This window comes from Rutidosis leptorrhynchoides, chromosome 11, assembly GCF_046630445.1.
Source record: "Rutidosis leptorrhynchoides isolate AG116_Rl617_1_P2 chromosome 11, CSIRO_AGI_Rlap_v1, whole genome shotgun sequence".
Classification (NCBI taxonomy): domain Eukaryota; kingdom Viridiplantae; phylum Streptophyta; class Magnoliopsida; order Asterales; family Asteraceae; genus Rutidosis; species Rutidosis leptorrhynchoides.
The window spans coordinates 69,543,121-69,560,470 of record NC_092343.1 but is presented as its reverse complement, the minus strand read 5'-3'; the positions used below and the strand labels follow the sequence as shown (position 1 = coordinate 69,560,470).

Genomic DNA, 17,350 nt, shown 5'->3' with positions numbered 1-17,350 from the left:
ACACATTCAACCATGAGATGGAGACACATTCAACCACTCCCAATAAATGCAACCACTCCCACTTTTAACTCAACCACTCCCACTCAAAAATTTTGTGGGTGATAGATTTCCAACATCTCCCACTTGCACACAAACAATTTTGATATACTCATATATCTTGAAAAAAATATCGTGTAGTACGCAAACCATTCATACTGAGAACTAGGCTGTGCGACCGGCATACTTTGAGAGCACACGTGCTATACATCTGTTCGGAATATATAGAGTCTCAAAACAAAATAACAAGAGTAGATTTAGTATGCAATATCCTAGATCATTAATCACATTAATAACTCACATGATCTCAGTTTTGCTCATAAAACTATACTGTATTCCCAATTATCATTTATCACTAAGACTTGTCACTAAGACATGATAATTGGCCAGCCGGTGAATACAAATCAATGCGAACTTCAAATGATCTTCCTTCTTCTTAGAATCCGTTGGCCTTAACTCGACTTGCTTTTCTAAGAACGTCCTGCCAGGTCGAATCGCTCATAACCCTTAAGCAATGCCTTAAGATAGCAAACATCAAACTAAGCCTCAAGAGACAAGAAAAAGTCATAAGGATATTAATTGAGGTTACTAATACCTAAAGGGACTCACATTATAGAAGTAGAGATCTTTTCTTCTATTTCCCTTATTGGTCGTTTTGATCACATGTGGTATCAATCACATGCTGCAACATTTCTCCTTTTCCAATGGAGGAATGTCTTTAAATCAATGTTGCACAGATGATAGCTTAAACATACTCATGTTCAAACTTGAGTTAACTATCTGCTCATAAAAAACTCGTCTTTCTCACAAGAACTCACATCTGGATATATAAGACAGATAATGTGAAACTTAAATAATTCACATATTGTTGTAAACGTTACAACTGTAGCATCAAATGTTTTAAGTTTGTGCTCAATTGTCACTCAGACGATATACTTAAAATGCGCTATTTCACCAGTCACTACTAAATTGATGGAGCTGATCACCCATGTGAGTGGGCTGATCTCTAATCTGTCCGACATACTTTTCTCACAATAATAATTTGTATATAAGATTTGACAAACTCATTGTCATGGATATCAAACACTAAATATGTTGGGAAAAATAAAAACTCAATACAATCTCAAAATCTACGCAACCCCTGAGGCGTGACATGTCACATAAACATATCTCTCCAAGCATGGATTTCTCAAAAGATTTGCAACCATTTCATTCGTAGATATGTACTACATATTTACTAAAACTCTTACAACCATGTCTCTAAGTAATGATACATTTTACAACTACGTGCTTGACTTACAATGGACCTTGGAATGAACTACAAAGTACTAACTATTTGAGTAAACTATTACTCAATCGTTAACTTTGTTATAAACTCCAAGTTTCTCAAAAGATTGGTTTAGCTACACAACTTATTGAACCTTAGTTAAAAATCAGCCTCCATTGTAAACAAGGCTTCATATGACAAATTCTTGTTACTTCATGAGATAACAACCTAGTCAATATGTGTACAGCCTTTTGATTTCAAATCATTTTCATTAAAGCACAATAAGATAACATTACTACTTAGATACTTTAGTATCATTTTCATGGCTTTTCAATTGCTTTCCATCCTAAATGGAAATTAATCAACTTTGTACATTGCATAACGTACAAAGGATTTTCAACCTTATTCGGATAAACAACAAACTTCATTTGCTCATTTCATATTGGAGTCTAAGGACAAAAAAAAATATGCTCAATATTTACCATAAGATTCTCAGTGAGATTATTTAACACGTTCAAGGATCTTTTTAATATAAGCTCTTGTGAAAGAGAGATTAACTTCCATGAACAATCTCTTGAAATTCTAATTTCAAGAATGCATGAAAATTCTCTCACAATAACATTCTTCTTATTTATTCAAGCCACAAAAATATCATCAACGTATAATGATAAACATTTAGACCTTTTAATACATACTTATGATCCTTATTGATCATAATGAAATCATTCGATGTGATTACATTGTGAAAGTACATATATCATTTTCTCAAAGACTGTTTGAGGCCATAGATTAATTCAAAAAATCTACAAACCATATGTTTGTGGCCATTGTTGAAGAAATCTACACAATGATTTGTTGCTACAGTTCTTCATTGAGAAGTTAAGACTATTTACAATGATATAATGTAATTCACGGTCTATTGTTTGTCATTATGGCTAGAATCAACCTAACTTGGTGAAATTATAACAATATACGAGGTTCTCACAAATTAAACTTTTCTTGTTGGTTGTAGCCTTCTGCCATATGTTGACTTATGTATCTCCAGGATACTTACTTCAATTCTTATTCCATTATTTTTGATCCATTTGTCATTTAGATGTCATGTTAGAGCTTCTCTTATTCAATCTCATATCGAATAGGGTTTATAACGACAACTTCTTTGTCGTAATTGAGATTTCTTTGAAACTAATTCTTGGTATCTCATAAGCTCCCACTTAAATCAGAATTATTCTCATTCGCAATAGTTTGAGAAATCGTGCATAGATAAACAAATTCTTTTAATAATATTCCTCAAATTTCTCCCACTCGAATGAGATCATTATGTGGCATTAAATAAAGACGAATCTTTTGTTTGTATCTAGAGATTTTTGGAAACTCGTTTTCAAGAACGTTATTTTTCAAGTTTTAAATCGAATTAGACTCCCACTGACGTGTTCACGTATGAACATATAACCTCTTGATTGTTAACGTACTCGGTGAAAACAAATTTTCACCTCTTAGACCTATTTTCCAAAATTTATTTTATAAATTTAATATATACGTTTCACAACCTTAATGTCTTATGACATTGTAATTTTCATAATCTTTCCATAACTTATATGGTATGAAGGTTACTAATTTTCAAAGACATTCAATTAGGTACGAATGTGAGATTTCACATTACCTCATCATCGCCCTAACCAATTCGAGGAGCGTTTATTCCAACTTTATCGTTTTGTTGTGGAGTTAATGGAATAAAGTAATGACTTTTGAATACTTTTAGCGTCACGTAGTGCTATGAACTAATCAGAAGATATTCACTTCCTCGATTGCACCTATATATGGAGTATATGTTTTTAATAATTTTTCCCTTAAGTTAATTTTCAACAAAATTCACATAATTTTGAAATATAATCCAACGCTTTGGATTTTCGAGAAATCAACTAACACGAGAAAATTATTAACAATATGTCCTTTGTCTTTCTCTAACATTCATAAGACCACATAATTCTAATGAGTCAAGTGCAATGGACCAAACAATTTAGTTTGCTTTCTAAATGATTTTTCGTAGCTTTTTCCTTGGCAATGCTTATAAGTGCACAATTTCACTTTATCACTATCTAGCGAGTAAAAACATGGTAGACTAAGCTAGAAGTATTGTTAGTTAATCAGACTAAACTAGCATGACGTACTTACTTCATTCAAACATATTGAAGTTGTAAGTGAGGAAATTTCATTTAGTTATCACTTAGATAACGATAAAATCATTTAGAATAAAACTAATATTAAATGAGCTTGTTCTTAAAGAGAACTCAACCGCATTTCGTGAAATTAATAATGAAAATCAATATCACATAGATATTTATTTTGATGAACAAGCATGTAAGGATCCATATTCGATCATCATCCAAGACTAACTTGTATAAACCGATATTTACAACTCCATCTGTAGAGTTATTCCCACATATCTTTACTTTATTTGAAAAAGTGAAATTCATCAAAACTCTATAAAGATTTCGTTATCCTTCAATAAATGGTTTCCCATGTTCAAACCTACTATCCACAGGTGATAAAATACAAACACAAAGTTTACCAACCATGGTAACCTTATACAATCCAAAACAAAACTTGTTGTTTTCATTACAAGTAAGGTGCAACGTCATATGCTCCAAACTTTGAGGTAAGAAAATAATTAAATCTTGAACCAATGTTCATGCGTAAGACTTTAATCATCATATATCAACCGATATTGATAATATATATTTAATCGTTAAAGTCAAAACATAACTCAACAACCTGATGTGAGTGACAATTTAATTTGTGTAAAGTGTCGCACACTTCACACTCCCACTTAATTAGGGATTTATTTTCTTTCTCATATACATTTCTTAAATACGGTAAGAGCATCTTGAGCCTCTTGCTCTTCCAAACGCATTGGGTATTCATGCTTCTCAATTTTTAAAAAATTGTTTATATTTAACTTAAAATCTTCGTTAAGTTAAACAACGTTGTTAGATGTGAAAGCCATGATAGAACACAAAGTTCAAATGAGACATTTTTAAATTGAACCAACGTTCAATACATAGACAATTATGCAAGACTAATTAATATCCATCCATATATACAAAACACTTTGTCAATAATAAAATCATGCTAAATAATAGTTCACAGTAGGGCGTGAAGAAAAAGTTCACTATGTTCCCAATTATTGTCCACAAACCTACTATGAAACTACAATTAACATAATCAATCATGCAAAGTTATCTAATTATAGCACATTTGCTAATTTCATAAAAGTTCTAATTTCACTAGAAAATTACTTTTAAACGTAAAGAAAATTTAATTATTACACTTAATAATGATTCATGTGTACAATATTTCACTAAGAAATATTAAAAAAATTTGGTCCTTGTATAAACTTTTCTTTCTTTTCCTCAATATTTCTATAACAAATATAGAATTACAAAAAAAATTATGTTAAATCGGATACATAACATCACTTTATGTTAAAACAAAAATAACATGAATCGATTTAAAAAAAATAAACAAATCAAATCGTGAAAATGTTTATTTATACCAACAAATGGTTAATATATTCAATATTTCACATAGAAATATTTCTTCCAAACTGTAGAATGTATAATATTAACTTTCAAACGAAAAGAAAGTTTACCATAATTATTACTAGAATAATTAATTGATATGATCACAATTTCATTTCGAAAGAACAAATTTAAAAAGATATAAATCTATAGTCATTACAAAAATGATTAATCACGTTTTGTCCTCGATACAAAACTTTCTTTAATATAATATCTATAACGTATATAGAAGAAAAAAAAACGTTTATAACAATTATCACAAAGATAATATTATTGACCATACATAAATCTTTGAACTACTCCAAGATCATTCAATAATTCACCGCAAATATACTTTATTATTACAAAAATAAAATATGACTTTGTTGTTCAAAACACAAGAGTTTTAAAACTACATAATGGTGTATTATTTAAATTTATCATACATCATGAATTAATTCTTTTATCTATTGTAACAAATACAGTGATGGTGATTATATATTCCAATTCAAATAATCATGAATTACATCGATAGTAATTTATATATATTCAATATGAATATAAATGGAAGTTACGAAACTCGCTTAATTTAATATTCATAATTGAAAAATAATTTCATTGTAACCGACACAAAACATAAAAACATATTTCACGGTAAATTAACAGATTTTTTTTGAACTATTTTCATGCATAACTCATATGCAAGATAGTGAATCACTTAATTCGACACAATTTTTCTTTTAATAATATCGTAATATCTATAACAAATATAGAAATAAAAAAAATATGAAAATATTTTGTCCAATATTACAAAGAAAAATGAACTAATATTTTAGTCGTTACGTACGTTTAAAAAAAATATCTTGTATTAAACGCAATCACCCGAAATACTAAGTTAGTTACCGGTGTTCGTCTAATGGCAGTTGCATATGGTCCACTCAAAGAATATATACATTTATAATATTCATCTTATCAACCTCTAGCACGTTCATATTTATTATACAAAATAATAAATAATTTATGAAGTACAATATGCACCCATTCAAACATTACATATAACACGATAAAATAGATTAAAATACATGGTGATATGACAATGAAAAAACCATGTACATGCTCTAGATAGATTTTTCGCACCGATCACATTAAATGATCAGGGAACTAACCATCCATTACTACCACATGAAAATTAAAAATATATATATATAACATCTATTCATGTCACTTAGACTTATAATTTTCACAATATCAATTGTGCATTCTTATAAATACCATCAAGAGCACATTTTTAGGTAACTAACATTAATACTAATATAAACATACATATTTACTAACATTAGCAAAAAGGATTAAAACATATTTGTATATATTATTTTGCTAATCCCCTTTTACAGTTTCTTTTAGTAGATATAGTTTAATATAATCAAATAATGAATTAATTTACAACTCGTGTAATATCAATTAACAATAAGAAATTTAGCATTTAACCGGGAAATAAACATAATAGCTCTTGTACCAATGTTGTAATTAGATAGATTCGAGACATACCCGAAACTAGCAGCGGAAGCGAATAAGATCGACGTTTAGATCACCAGTCGGGAAAGCGATCACTAAAAGGAAGGCTTTCAAGTTTCACGGCCTAAGTTCCTTCGACGGTTTGCAATGTTCTACTTGAACAAAAAAAAACACTCACGATTTCTCTCAAATCCATACTTATGTTTTTCTCTGGTGCTTGTATTTAAAACAATGAGATGAGACACATTCAACCATGAGATGAGACACATTCAACCACTCCCAATAAATGCAACCACTCCCACTTTTAACTCAACCACTCCACTCAAAAAGTTTGTGGGTGATAGATTTCCAACACAAACAAACGCACCCTTAGTTATATTAACAATTGGATATTGGATATAGAACAGTCTAATATTCACAGCTCGTATTCACTTAATCGATTAAAAGAGTAGATATTTCTTTAGCTTTTTAATGTTTTAGAAATTAGAAAAGGTGTTTATTATTCTTTTTTTCTTTGTAAATAACAATAGGTTAAAGGGTACAAAATGATACCGGTTGAAAGTATAGGGAGGTAAACACAATTTATCCTACAAAACTCAAATTAACCAAAATCATACTGTCGTTGTTAACGATCAGAACCAGTTCCGAAACCCTAAATTTCAAATCAGAGTACAATAACCCTAACTTTCAAATCGCCATGGATATTATAAAACAGGAGCTATTACAGAAACGTAAATCGCTCACCGAAGAAACCGGCGGCCGTAAAATTTTCAAACGATCAGAAATCGAACAGAAACGAATCGAAAAGCTTCGCGAAGAAGAAAAACAGGAAGCCGAAGCAAAACGACATCGTCAAACTCAAAATCAAAACAACTCAAATTCATCTTCATCAAACCCTAACTCATCATCATCTTCAAACCCTAACTCACTCCACAATTCATCTACTAAAAAATCCGAATCAATCACCGGATCATCTTCCAAAACCGACGAACAAAAAATCGACGATTTGAATTTACCGAAACAAGAGGTGATTCGCCGGTTACGGTTTTTGAAGCAACCGGTGACGTTGTTCGGTGAAAGCGATGATGACCGGCTGGACCGGTTGAAATACGTATTGAAAGCCGGTTTGTTTGAGCTTGATGATGATATGACTGAAGGACAAACGAATGATTTCTTACGTGATATTGTGGAGCTGAAGAAGAGACAGAAGTCAGGGATGATGAGTGAGAGGAAGCGTAAGTCAACGGAAGAGTCAACGGAGGATAAGGATGGAGGTGGTGGTGAGGATGATGTTAGTGGTGACGGTGGTTCGGATTTGGAACAGGATAAAGATGGGAAAAGGATGAAGGCGAATTTTAGTGAGTTGTGTGATGAAGATAAGATTTTGGTGTTTTTTAAGAAGTTGTTGATTGAGTGGAATCAAGAGCTTGATGAAATGACTGATCAGGAGAAGAGGACTGCGAAAGGGAAGTCGACATTTGCCACGTTTAAGCAGTGCGCGCGGTATTTGAATCCGTTGTTTAAGTTTTGCAGGAAGAAGGTATGGTTTATGGATTATGATGATATATGTGTATAATTTATGCTTTGTAAAATGAACATTTAGTTTATATACACTTATTAGTTATGCTATAACTGCGATTTAGAAACCTACTCATCATATAGTGCTCCTGCTTGTAGTTCTAGCAAAAATTTCGTAGTAGTTGCATAACGAGTTTACATGGTATATGTGTATATCATGTGTATATCATGATGTTTAAAATGAACATTGAATTGATATACATTTATTAGTTAATTGTGCTATAGCCTATAGCTGTGGTTTAGAAACCTGCTCATCACATTTGTAGTTCTAGCAGGAAAACCATAGTAGTTGCATAATGAGTGTACACGATAGTTTTCTTACAGTTTTTGTATGTTGCCTACCATGTTTCCTTACAATTTGTTGCTGTATAAGGTGGTCCATACTGCATTCCTTGTTTATAATTCTATAACTTAATGCTTTGATGTAGCATTTACTAATAGCACGTTAGTGTCTCGGTCAGAAACATAGTGATACATTCTAATTAATATATAAAGTATTTCAGGACCATTGTCTCGCTGGTTGAAAGGTTGTGTTAGGATTGTTGTAAAGTTGAACCTAATTTTGTGGGTAGCTTTTTAAGTAGATGTTATATTTGTCACCTGTTTCTTAAACTGAGTTGTTCACGCATCATTTTCAGAAAGTTTTCTTTTAAGAGAAGTCATCTAGGTTCTGGACTCTTATTCTTCAATATTCTTTATCATAGAATCGGGACACATTTTGTTGACACTTGACACATCTGTTGGTCGAGTTAAAATGAGGTATAATGTCCGTCTTCCCTTAAATGCATTAAGCAGGATATAGGCGGTTGAGCCATAGTCTAGCATTCAATCACCTAATTGGGCATTATTCAATTTACCTAAATATAGATATATTTCTATTAAGCTATATAAAAATAAGAGTTAAGTGCTACATTATTATGGTACCAGTACATCTAAATGAGCTTCATTATTTGATTGTAATAGATTGGTAAGGGATAAGTTTGTGTCCAAGTGGATACAAGTAAAATGGCCTGCAGAAGTTGATTAGGCTGAGAATTGTCTTGATATGTTTTCTCTGAGATGAGCGATTGGACGATACGAGCCTGTTAAGTGTGGTTGATTTCATAAGCTGTTAAGGATGGAGATAGGTTACTCTTCTATTATGTGAGAAATGCGAGAAGATACATATACGAGGGGGGTCAAAATATACAACGCACAACATTTTAGGAATACAACTAACGGTCTTAGTGAATTTCCATTAATGGACTTTTCAGAGAATATTGTAGTCTCCATTACTGACTTCAGGGTGTTGAACATCCTTACTATATATAGGGATGTCAGTAATTGCTTGTAGTACTTTCTCTAATCTGTTTACCAACACTAACATAGGTGACAGTATGGGCGGGTCGTGGGTTGGATAGATTATCAAAATGGGTTTGGGTCAAAACTAGGGATGGCAATGGATCGGATATGGATCGGGTGATGCCGTATCCATATCCATATCCATTTAGTTTTTGTTCATCTATATCCATATCCATTTGATTGTTGTTCATCCATCCATATCCATATTTACTGGATGAAGCGGGTTAATGGATATCCATTGGATATTAAAAGGATGTTATTATATTTCCTAATATGCGATGAAAACAAAACCGTAGTATAGCAAAAATATATATAACATGACATAATCAAATAATCAAAATAAATCTACAACAATGTGTAATCATTGTCGAAGATAGAACACATTTGTTAAATTTACTATTAAACATAGATTATGAAAAATAAATATGTAATTTGTTCGTTTATTTTGTTAGATATACGCGTGTTTTTGTAATATATCATAGTTATTTATTTTATTTTATTATGGTTGAAAACAAAATGTAAATCTAACGGTAAATGCATTTAATAGTAAATATGTAAGCATGTATTTCTATATGTATTCCGGGTGTTAATGGATATATCCATGGATGAAACTTTTCATCCATATCCATATCCATATCCATTTAAGTTCATCCATATCCGTATCCATATCCATTTAGGTTCATCCATATCCATCACAAAGAGGGTGGATAGGAATATAGGATGGATATCCGCCGGATTGGGCGGCCATTGCCATCCCTATTCAAAACCGACTAGTTTTTTACGTGTCGAGTTGGGCTGACTCGCAAACACTTATTCTGGTTATTTTATATGTCTTGTTAATGTGTTATTTCGTTAAATAGGATTAGAAAAGCTACCATAGTAATTTATATATCTGAATAAAATTGTTTAGGAGTTTGTATACACTAAAAGTACACTTACGGTTCGACCCGTTTCTCTCTTTGATCATATTTAGTTAACCTGTTTCACATTTTCGCTTATTTAAAGATAAAATGGAACACAAAGTACCCGATTACTAAAAGTACACTTAGGTTTTGAAACTAGAAATATCTTTATTGTTTCTTAAACTTATTTATAATTTTAAATTCTTGATAGGTTCTGCCTGACGACATTCGGCAAGCACTAATGCTGGTAGTCAACTGCTGCATGGAACGAGAATATTTAACTGCAATGGATCATTACATAAGAATGGCAATCGGGAACGCACCCTGGCCTATTGGTGTTACTATGGTTGGTATTCACGAACGTTCAGCTCGTGAAAAAATTTACACAAACAGTGTCGCCCATGTCATGAACGACGAAACAACTCGAAAGTACTTGCAATCTGTTAAACGATTGATGACGTTTTGTCAAAGACGATATCCAACAATGCCTTCGAAGGCAGTCGAGTTTAATAGTTTAGCAAATGGTAGCGATTTGCATGCTTTGTTAGCTGAAGAGAGGAGGAATGCAGGTGGAAGCCAACAGCAGCTGGAACAGGAAGACAGGCTTTTATTGATGCCAGCCCCAAGGGATGACTAGTTATAAATTTATGTGTTGTATGGAGTTGAATTGAAGTATTATTTTGTTAATGTTTTCTAAATTTGAGTACTATATTGATACAATCTTATTATATGAAATTTCATAGACTTTTAATTTGCAAAAATCGAGTAAATGAGGAAAAAATTTATATGTTTTAGTTTATTTCGTGACTGTTTCTGACTCTTCTCTCGTAATTTAAGATGCGTTGTCATTGAGATTTGATCATGATATGTTCATTTTTTTATGTAGGATGTGGGCTCCTCGATTGACTTTGGGTGTTAAGTCTTTCTCATTAGATGTATGACATAGCAACACTAAACGAGGGTTTTGCTCACACGAGCTAATGAATCAATGTATCAATTTTGGTTGATTTGTTTGTTGTTAGGCGTTAGTTTTAGGTTGTATGTCTTGTTTTATTTCCTTTTAGAGAAATTTACTCAAATTAGCACATTTAGGCGAAACACTTGCATTCAATAAAAACTCTCCACCTTTCAAAAACTACCACCTTTTTTTTTTTTTTTTTTCATTCAGTTTTTTGATACAACAACAATACCCAATCCCATAAGAGTGGGGTATGGGGAAGGTGAGATGTAGACAATCCTTCCTCTATCCTAGAATAAAGAGAAATCATTTCTCCACCCCGAGTTAAACACTCACAAGAGCGGAGAAAGTCTTCCCTCTCTCTATTCGACGGGTAAAAAGATTGCTTTCAAGGGGACCCTCGGGTAAAAAATTTAGTTTTTTGATACTTTTCACCTAATCTAAATTTTTTAGGCGAATTAAGTAAAATCTGATTTAGACGTAATGTTAGACCAATCAAAAACCGCAACATGTATTTTATGTTTTCACCTCACCTAGTTTTTTAGACGATTTTGATGAAATGTTTTAAAATCACCCTAACATGTAAAATGAGTAAACAATGGCGTGCAACATTAGCATGTCACTGTTCATCTCAATAATTATTTATTTCTCTCCCATCGATCTATACAAAATACCACCAAACAATGTCATTTCAAACAATTAAAACCTAAAAGCTAAACTACTATAACTAAATCAGTAAAGGTTGTCAAGTAAACCTGTAATGACTCGGAAATTTTTGACTAATTTTAAACCAAACTCTCGATACGATTTAATATTTTGACACGATAAGTTAAGTCTGTTAGGTTGAGTCTCAATAATTTTGAACTGTTTTATATATTCAATGACCCTTCGACTGTTCTCAACGATTCACGAACAACTACTTGTATATATATATATATATATATATATATATATATATATATATATATATATATATATATATATATATATATATATATATATATATATATTAATCCGAAATATAATTTGAAATATCATATTATTTAACTATTAGCATTAATTTTGTAGAATAAAATAATATAATAAATAATAAAAATTATTATTAAAATGAATCTATATATAGATATGAAATAGTGATACGTTTAATTTGTTATATTATTATTATTATTAACATTATTATTAAAATTATTAATATCATTGGTAGAAAAATTATAATTTTAGTTATTATTATATTTACTAAAAATTATCATTTTTATTTAAAATTATTAATATTATTATTTCCATTTCTTTTATCATTACTCTTATTATTTGGTATTACTTTGAGATAATTATTATTAATATTTTTATTATTACTTACAGTATTTTAGTATTAATATAATTATATTTACTAATTATCAATATTATATATATATATATATATATATATATATATATATATATATATATATATATATATATATATATATATATATATATATATATATATATATATATATATATATATATATATAAAATCAGATACATAATTGAATCTGTTATAGATCCCTTTCAACTTTATCTTTCTTTATTTTTCTGTACGATCGATCATATCATCACTTTCACAATTTAGATTCGAGTCTGAGCGAACATTCTGTCAACTTCAATTTCATTATAAAACAAATTTGGATAGAAATCAGTAACAGAAAAATGTACGAATTTGTTACAGGTCATAATCTCACTTATTTTTTTTCTTGTTTTCTTCTTCTTGTTTGAAGAACCCTGGCTGCGTTCTGTTACATGTCGACTTCAGTTAATCACTACATTACTACAACCAATCAAATCTTGTTGTAGCATTAATCAAACACTTCCACTATGTTTAATCTGCTGCATTTAGAAAAATAAAAGAGAGGAAAAGAAAGAAACCAATACTCATAACAAGAATTCGTTTAATTCAACATCAACTTTATATAAATTTTGTCTTCTGTCTCAAACCCTGTTACAAGGACGAATTCACTTACAGAAAGAAACAAAATCTGTTGGAAGTCATAATCTGCTTTATTTCTTTCTTGTTTGTTTCTCCCTGACTCGAATATTGTTGTTGACTCCTTCAATGATATATAACATTCATGCCATCTTCTGAATCAACACCTCACCACTTTCTTCATTTGATCACCTTCATGAACCATCATCGTGAAACCATTAACCTTACCTTCAAGAACTATTACCAAAACCGCCACCATCGGCCAAACCTTCACCACCTTTCTCCATCTCTCTCCTCTCTCTCTAACTTTTCTTCGTGAACAAATAATCACCACCACCACTACTATTATTTTATGCTGTTAATGTATGTATCACGAAACTCAGTTAAAAGTGATGATGAACAATAACAACGGTGAGGATTTAAGCGTTAGATTTTATGTGATTTACGAAAGCCTAGATCACTTTCTTCGTTATTTACTACAGCTGGTATTAATCTGTATCCGTTTCTTTTTTCTCTAATTGACACCCATAGAACTTCTGCTACTGTTGTTTTCCCTACCGTTGTTGCTACCGTTTTAGGAAAGAGAACTAGAAAATGAGGAAGTTCATGGAAGAAAATAGTGATGACAATTAGATATAAATGATGATGATGATGCGTATTTTTTCTGTAAAATAAGGTGATAGAGAACCGAAAGTTTTCTTTTTGATAGTGCTACTTTACAACACATTAGCATTATGTGGAACAAATTGTAAAGCTTAAGTGCACGTTCCTTTCTACTTTTTTTTGCCCGACACCCACTAAACACAACAACCCACTTGTGAAACATATGATTAAAAAAATATATACATCGGCTATAATCCCTTTTAATATCAAACTCATTTAAACTTTGTTTATTGGACCGAGATGACCCAGTTTTCCATTTGGGTCGATGTGTTTATGATGATAATGGTATGATTACATACCATGGGAAAGGTTGCTGTAATGATATAATATTGATGCTATTAAAATCATTCGGCTGCTCATCTTAAAGTAAAACCATCGTTTCATTTTTTATTTATTTGGTGGACCGAGAGTTCCCTCATTTTCGTTGGGCTGGAGGTTTTGTTAATTGGACTTCTAAGTTTAGTTGTTGGGGCCGAAGGTTGTGGGAGTAATAGGATATCAATGATAAAATACAGTGATTGATAAATTATGATGATGCGTGTTGTTTCATACGAACCCCAACCAAATTCTGTTGACATACTTCAACTACAAAGGTGGACATCATTTGAATCAGGCTTGAGTAATTTATTGGGACTTCCTCTTTATGGGCCATAACGACTTGGGCTTCAAGAAATATCGGTCAAATTAGTTAAACTAGGATTTGTTAGTGGGCTAGTTAGTGGATCCTACATGGACTAATACAATTAAGCTTGGTTATTGGACTTTCTAGTTGGGTCGTGTAGTGATTGTGTTGTTGGGCCGAAACCATCACACACTCTTACTTCAAATTTAAATATTGATAACTAATATTAAGATTATGTTAAGGAGTATATTAGTTGATGATGGTGTTAGACGATTAGGATAGATTGGTGATGATAAAGATGATGTTAAAAATGATGAAGATAATAGATGATTATGTTTATATGATGATGATAGAAGAAAATAGAAACAGAAGTTCGGGTTATACATATATTGGTTGTGAGATTTAAGCATATAAACATAAATGGAAGATTGGTTAAGGATGTTATTGGGTTAGCGGGACGTCGCGGGTTCAAACCCGGAGTTGGGCATTTTTTTTAAAGGGCTACTTCCTTGAGGTAGTTTACTTATTACTTATTATTATTATTATTATTATTATTATTATTATTATTATTATTATTATTATTATTATTATTATTATTATTATTATTATTATTATTATTATTATTATTATTATTATTAACATCATTATTTTTATTATTATCATAAGTATTATTATTATTATTATTATTAGTATTATTATCATTATACTTATCAATAAAAATATTAAAATTATTATTATTTGTATAATCATTATTTTTATAGTTATTATTATTAGTAGTATTATTATCATTATAATCAAAAATAACTTTTATTTCTATTATTGATATTATGTTACCAAATAAACATTTTGTATATAAAAATATACTTTTAGTAATATTACATGTAAGTATGTATTAATCAAATTAGCATTTTATATAAATTCATATATAACAAATTAAGTATTTTTAATATAATACTAACCAAATATATAATAATATAACGATATAAATATCAGTCATTATAAATGTATATACACAAATTAAATATATATAAAATATAAAATAAGTTATAACATGTGAAATTGTTCAATTACGATTATATGTATTAATATACATATAAATGATATAGGTTCGTGAATCCGAGGCCAACCCTGCATTGTTCAGTTCCGTCGTACGCATATTTTTACTACAAAATATCGTATTGTGAGTTCATTTGATTCCCTTTTACTCTTTACATTTTTGGGACTGAGAATACATGCGCTGTTTTTACAACTGCTTTATTAAATGTGTTTGAAATATATTTTGAACTGCGAATACATGAAATGCTTTTATAAATGTTTAACGAGATAGACACAAGCAAAACATTCCTCGAATGAATTATTATGCAGACAGAAGTTCTGTGGATTATTATTGAATTATTTGGACATGATAATTTCCACCAATTGATGTGAATATTTTCCCCCTGATTATTATTGCTTGGTAACCTAAGAATTAGAATCGGGTATGGCCCTAATTTACGCGAATCCTAAAGGTAGCTACCGGGTTTAACACCCCCACCCAGAATGTTCACTAGACGGAAGAGCTAGTGGGCGTGGTGTTTAGTACTTCGAAGTTTATTATTATTATACAGACGAGATGTTCTGTTTTGGGGATATTATTGATGCACATTATATGTTAAGGTCGGTTACCATGTTGAGCAATAAAATTGAAATGAATGTTATGTATCGAGAGAATGATTTTTATATACAGGTTATGTGTATTAGTTTTGTGCACGAAATATGTGCACGATTATTTAAAAATCGTGAGGCAACCTACGGGGGAGAAAAGGATACGAACCTACTCTGCTAAGCATTATGAAAAATGTTTTCGTACACGAGATAGGTGTACTGTATTTGAATCTTGTGGTTATCAAAATGATGAATTTTATTGTTTACGATAAACTTATGAACTCACCAACCTTTTGGTTGACACTTTAAAGCATGTTTATTCTCAAGTACGAAAGAAATCTTCCGCTGTGCATTTGCTCATTTTAGAAATATTACTTGGAGTCATTCATGGCATATTTCAAAAGACGTTGCATTCGAGTCGTTGAGTTCATCAAGATTATTATTAAGTCAATTATAGTTGGATATATTATGAAATGGTATGCATGCCATCAACTTTCGTTGTAAAGAAAGATTGTCTTTTAAAATCAAATGCCATGTTTGTAAAATGTATCATATAGAGGTCATGTACATCGCGATGTAACCAAATGTAATGTATTCGTCCAGATGGATTATGATGTAGTGACCCGAACTTTTCCATGTTTATATATATTAATTGAGATTGATATTTACATGACTAAATGTTTCCAACGTGTTAAGCAATCAAGCTTGTTAAGACTTGATTAAATGAAATAAGTTTCATATAGACAATTGATCACCCATGTTGACCGGCGATTCACGAACGTTACAAAATTGTAAAAACTACATGTTGTGGTATATATAGACATATATATATGGTTGATATAAGATTATGATGAGTAAGTATCGCACTAAGTATATTAACAATGTGTGATATACATAAGAAATGAGATTACTAAGTTAAGAAACTCAAAATGATATATATAACGATTATCGTTATGATAACGTCTACTAAATACATATGTATCATATTAAGATATTGATACACTATATTTAACATGATAAAATGATATTTAAATATATCATTAAGTGTGTTAACAATGAACTACATATGTAAAAACAAGAATACTAACTCAAGAATTACGAAACGAGACTTATATGTAACGATTATCGTTGTAACGATATTTTAATGTATATATCATATTAAGAGATATTCATACATCATAATATCATGATAACATAATAATTTAACATCTCATTTGATATAATAAACATTGGGTTAACAACATTAATTGAGATCGTTAACTTAAAGGTTTCAAAATAACACTTACATGTAACGACTAACGAAG

The 17,350-nt window shown here is 30.5% G+C and overlaps 1 protein-coding gene across 1 annotated transcript; it reads left to right on the top strand.

Moving 5' to 3' along the window:
* The first annotated feature begins 7,013 nt into the window (after nt 1-7,013).
* On the top strand, nt 7,014-10,990 carry LOC139876503 (uncharacterized). Its single transcript, XM_071863830.1, has 2 exons — nt 7,014-7,918; nt 10,411-10,990. Exons 1-2 carry the CDS (start codon nt 7,076-7,078, stop codon nt 10,834-10,836), a joined length of 1,269 nt encoding a protein of 422 aa, XP_071719931.1. The 5' UTR covers nt 7,014-7,075; the 3' UTR covers nt 10,837-10,990.
* Nucleotides 10,991-17,350: the final 6,360 nt, after the last annotated feature.

What these genes read in the sequence shown, in the direction of transcription:
- LOC139876503 (XM_071863830.1), top strand. Translation starts at nt 7,076, where the DNA reads ATGGATATTATAAAACAGGAGCTATTACAGAAACGTAAATCGCTCACC. An exon ending in TTAAGTTTTGCAGGAAGAAG is followed by an intron (nt 7,919 to 10,410) that starts GTATGGTTTATG and finishes AATTCTTGATAG; the next exon opens with GTTCTGCCTGACGACATTCG.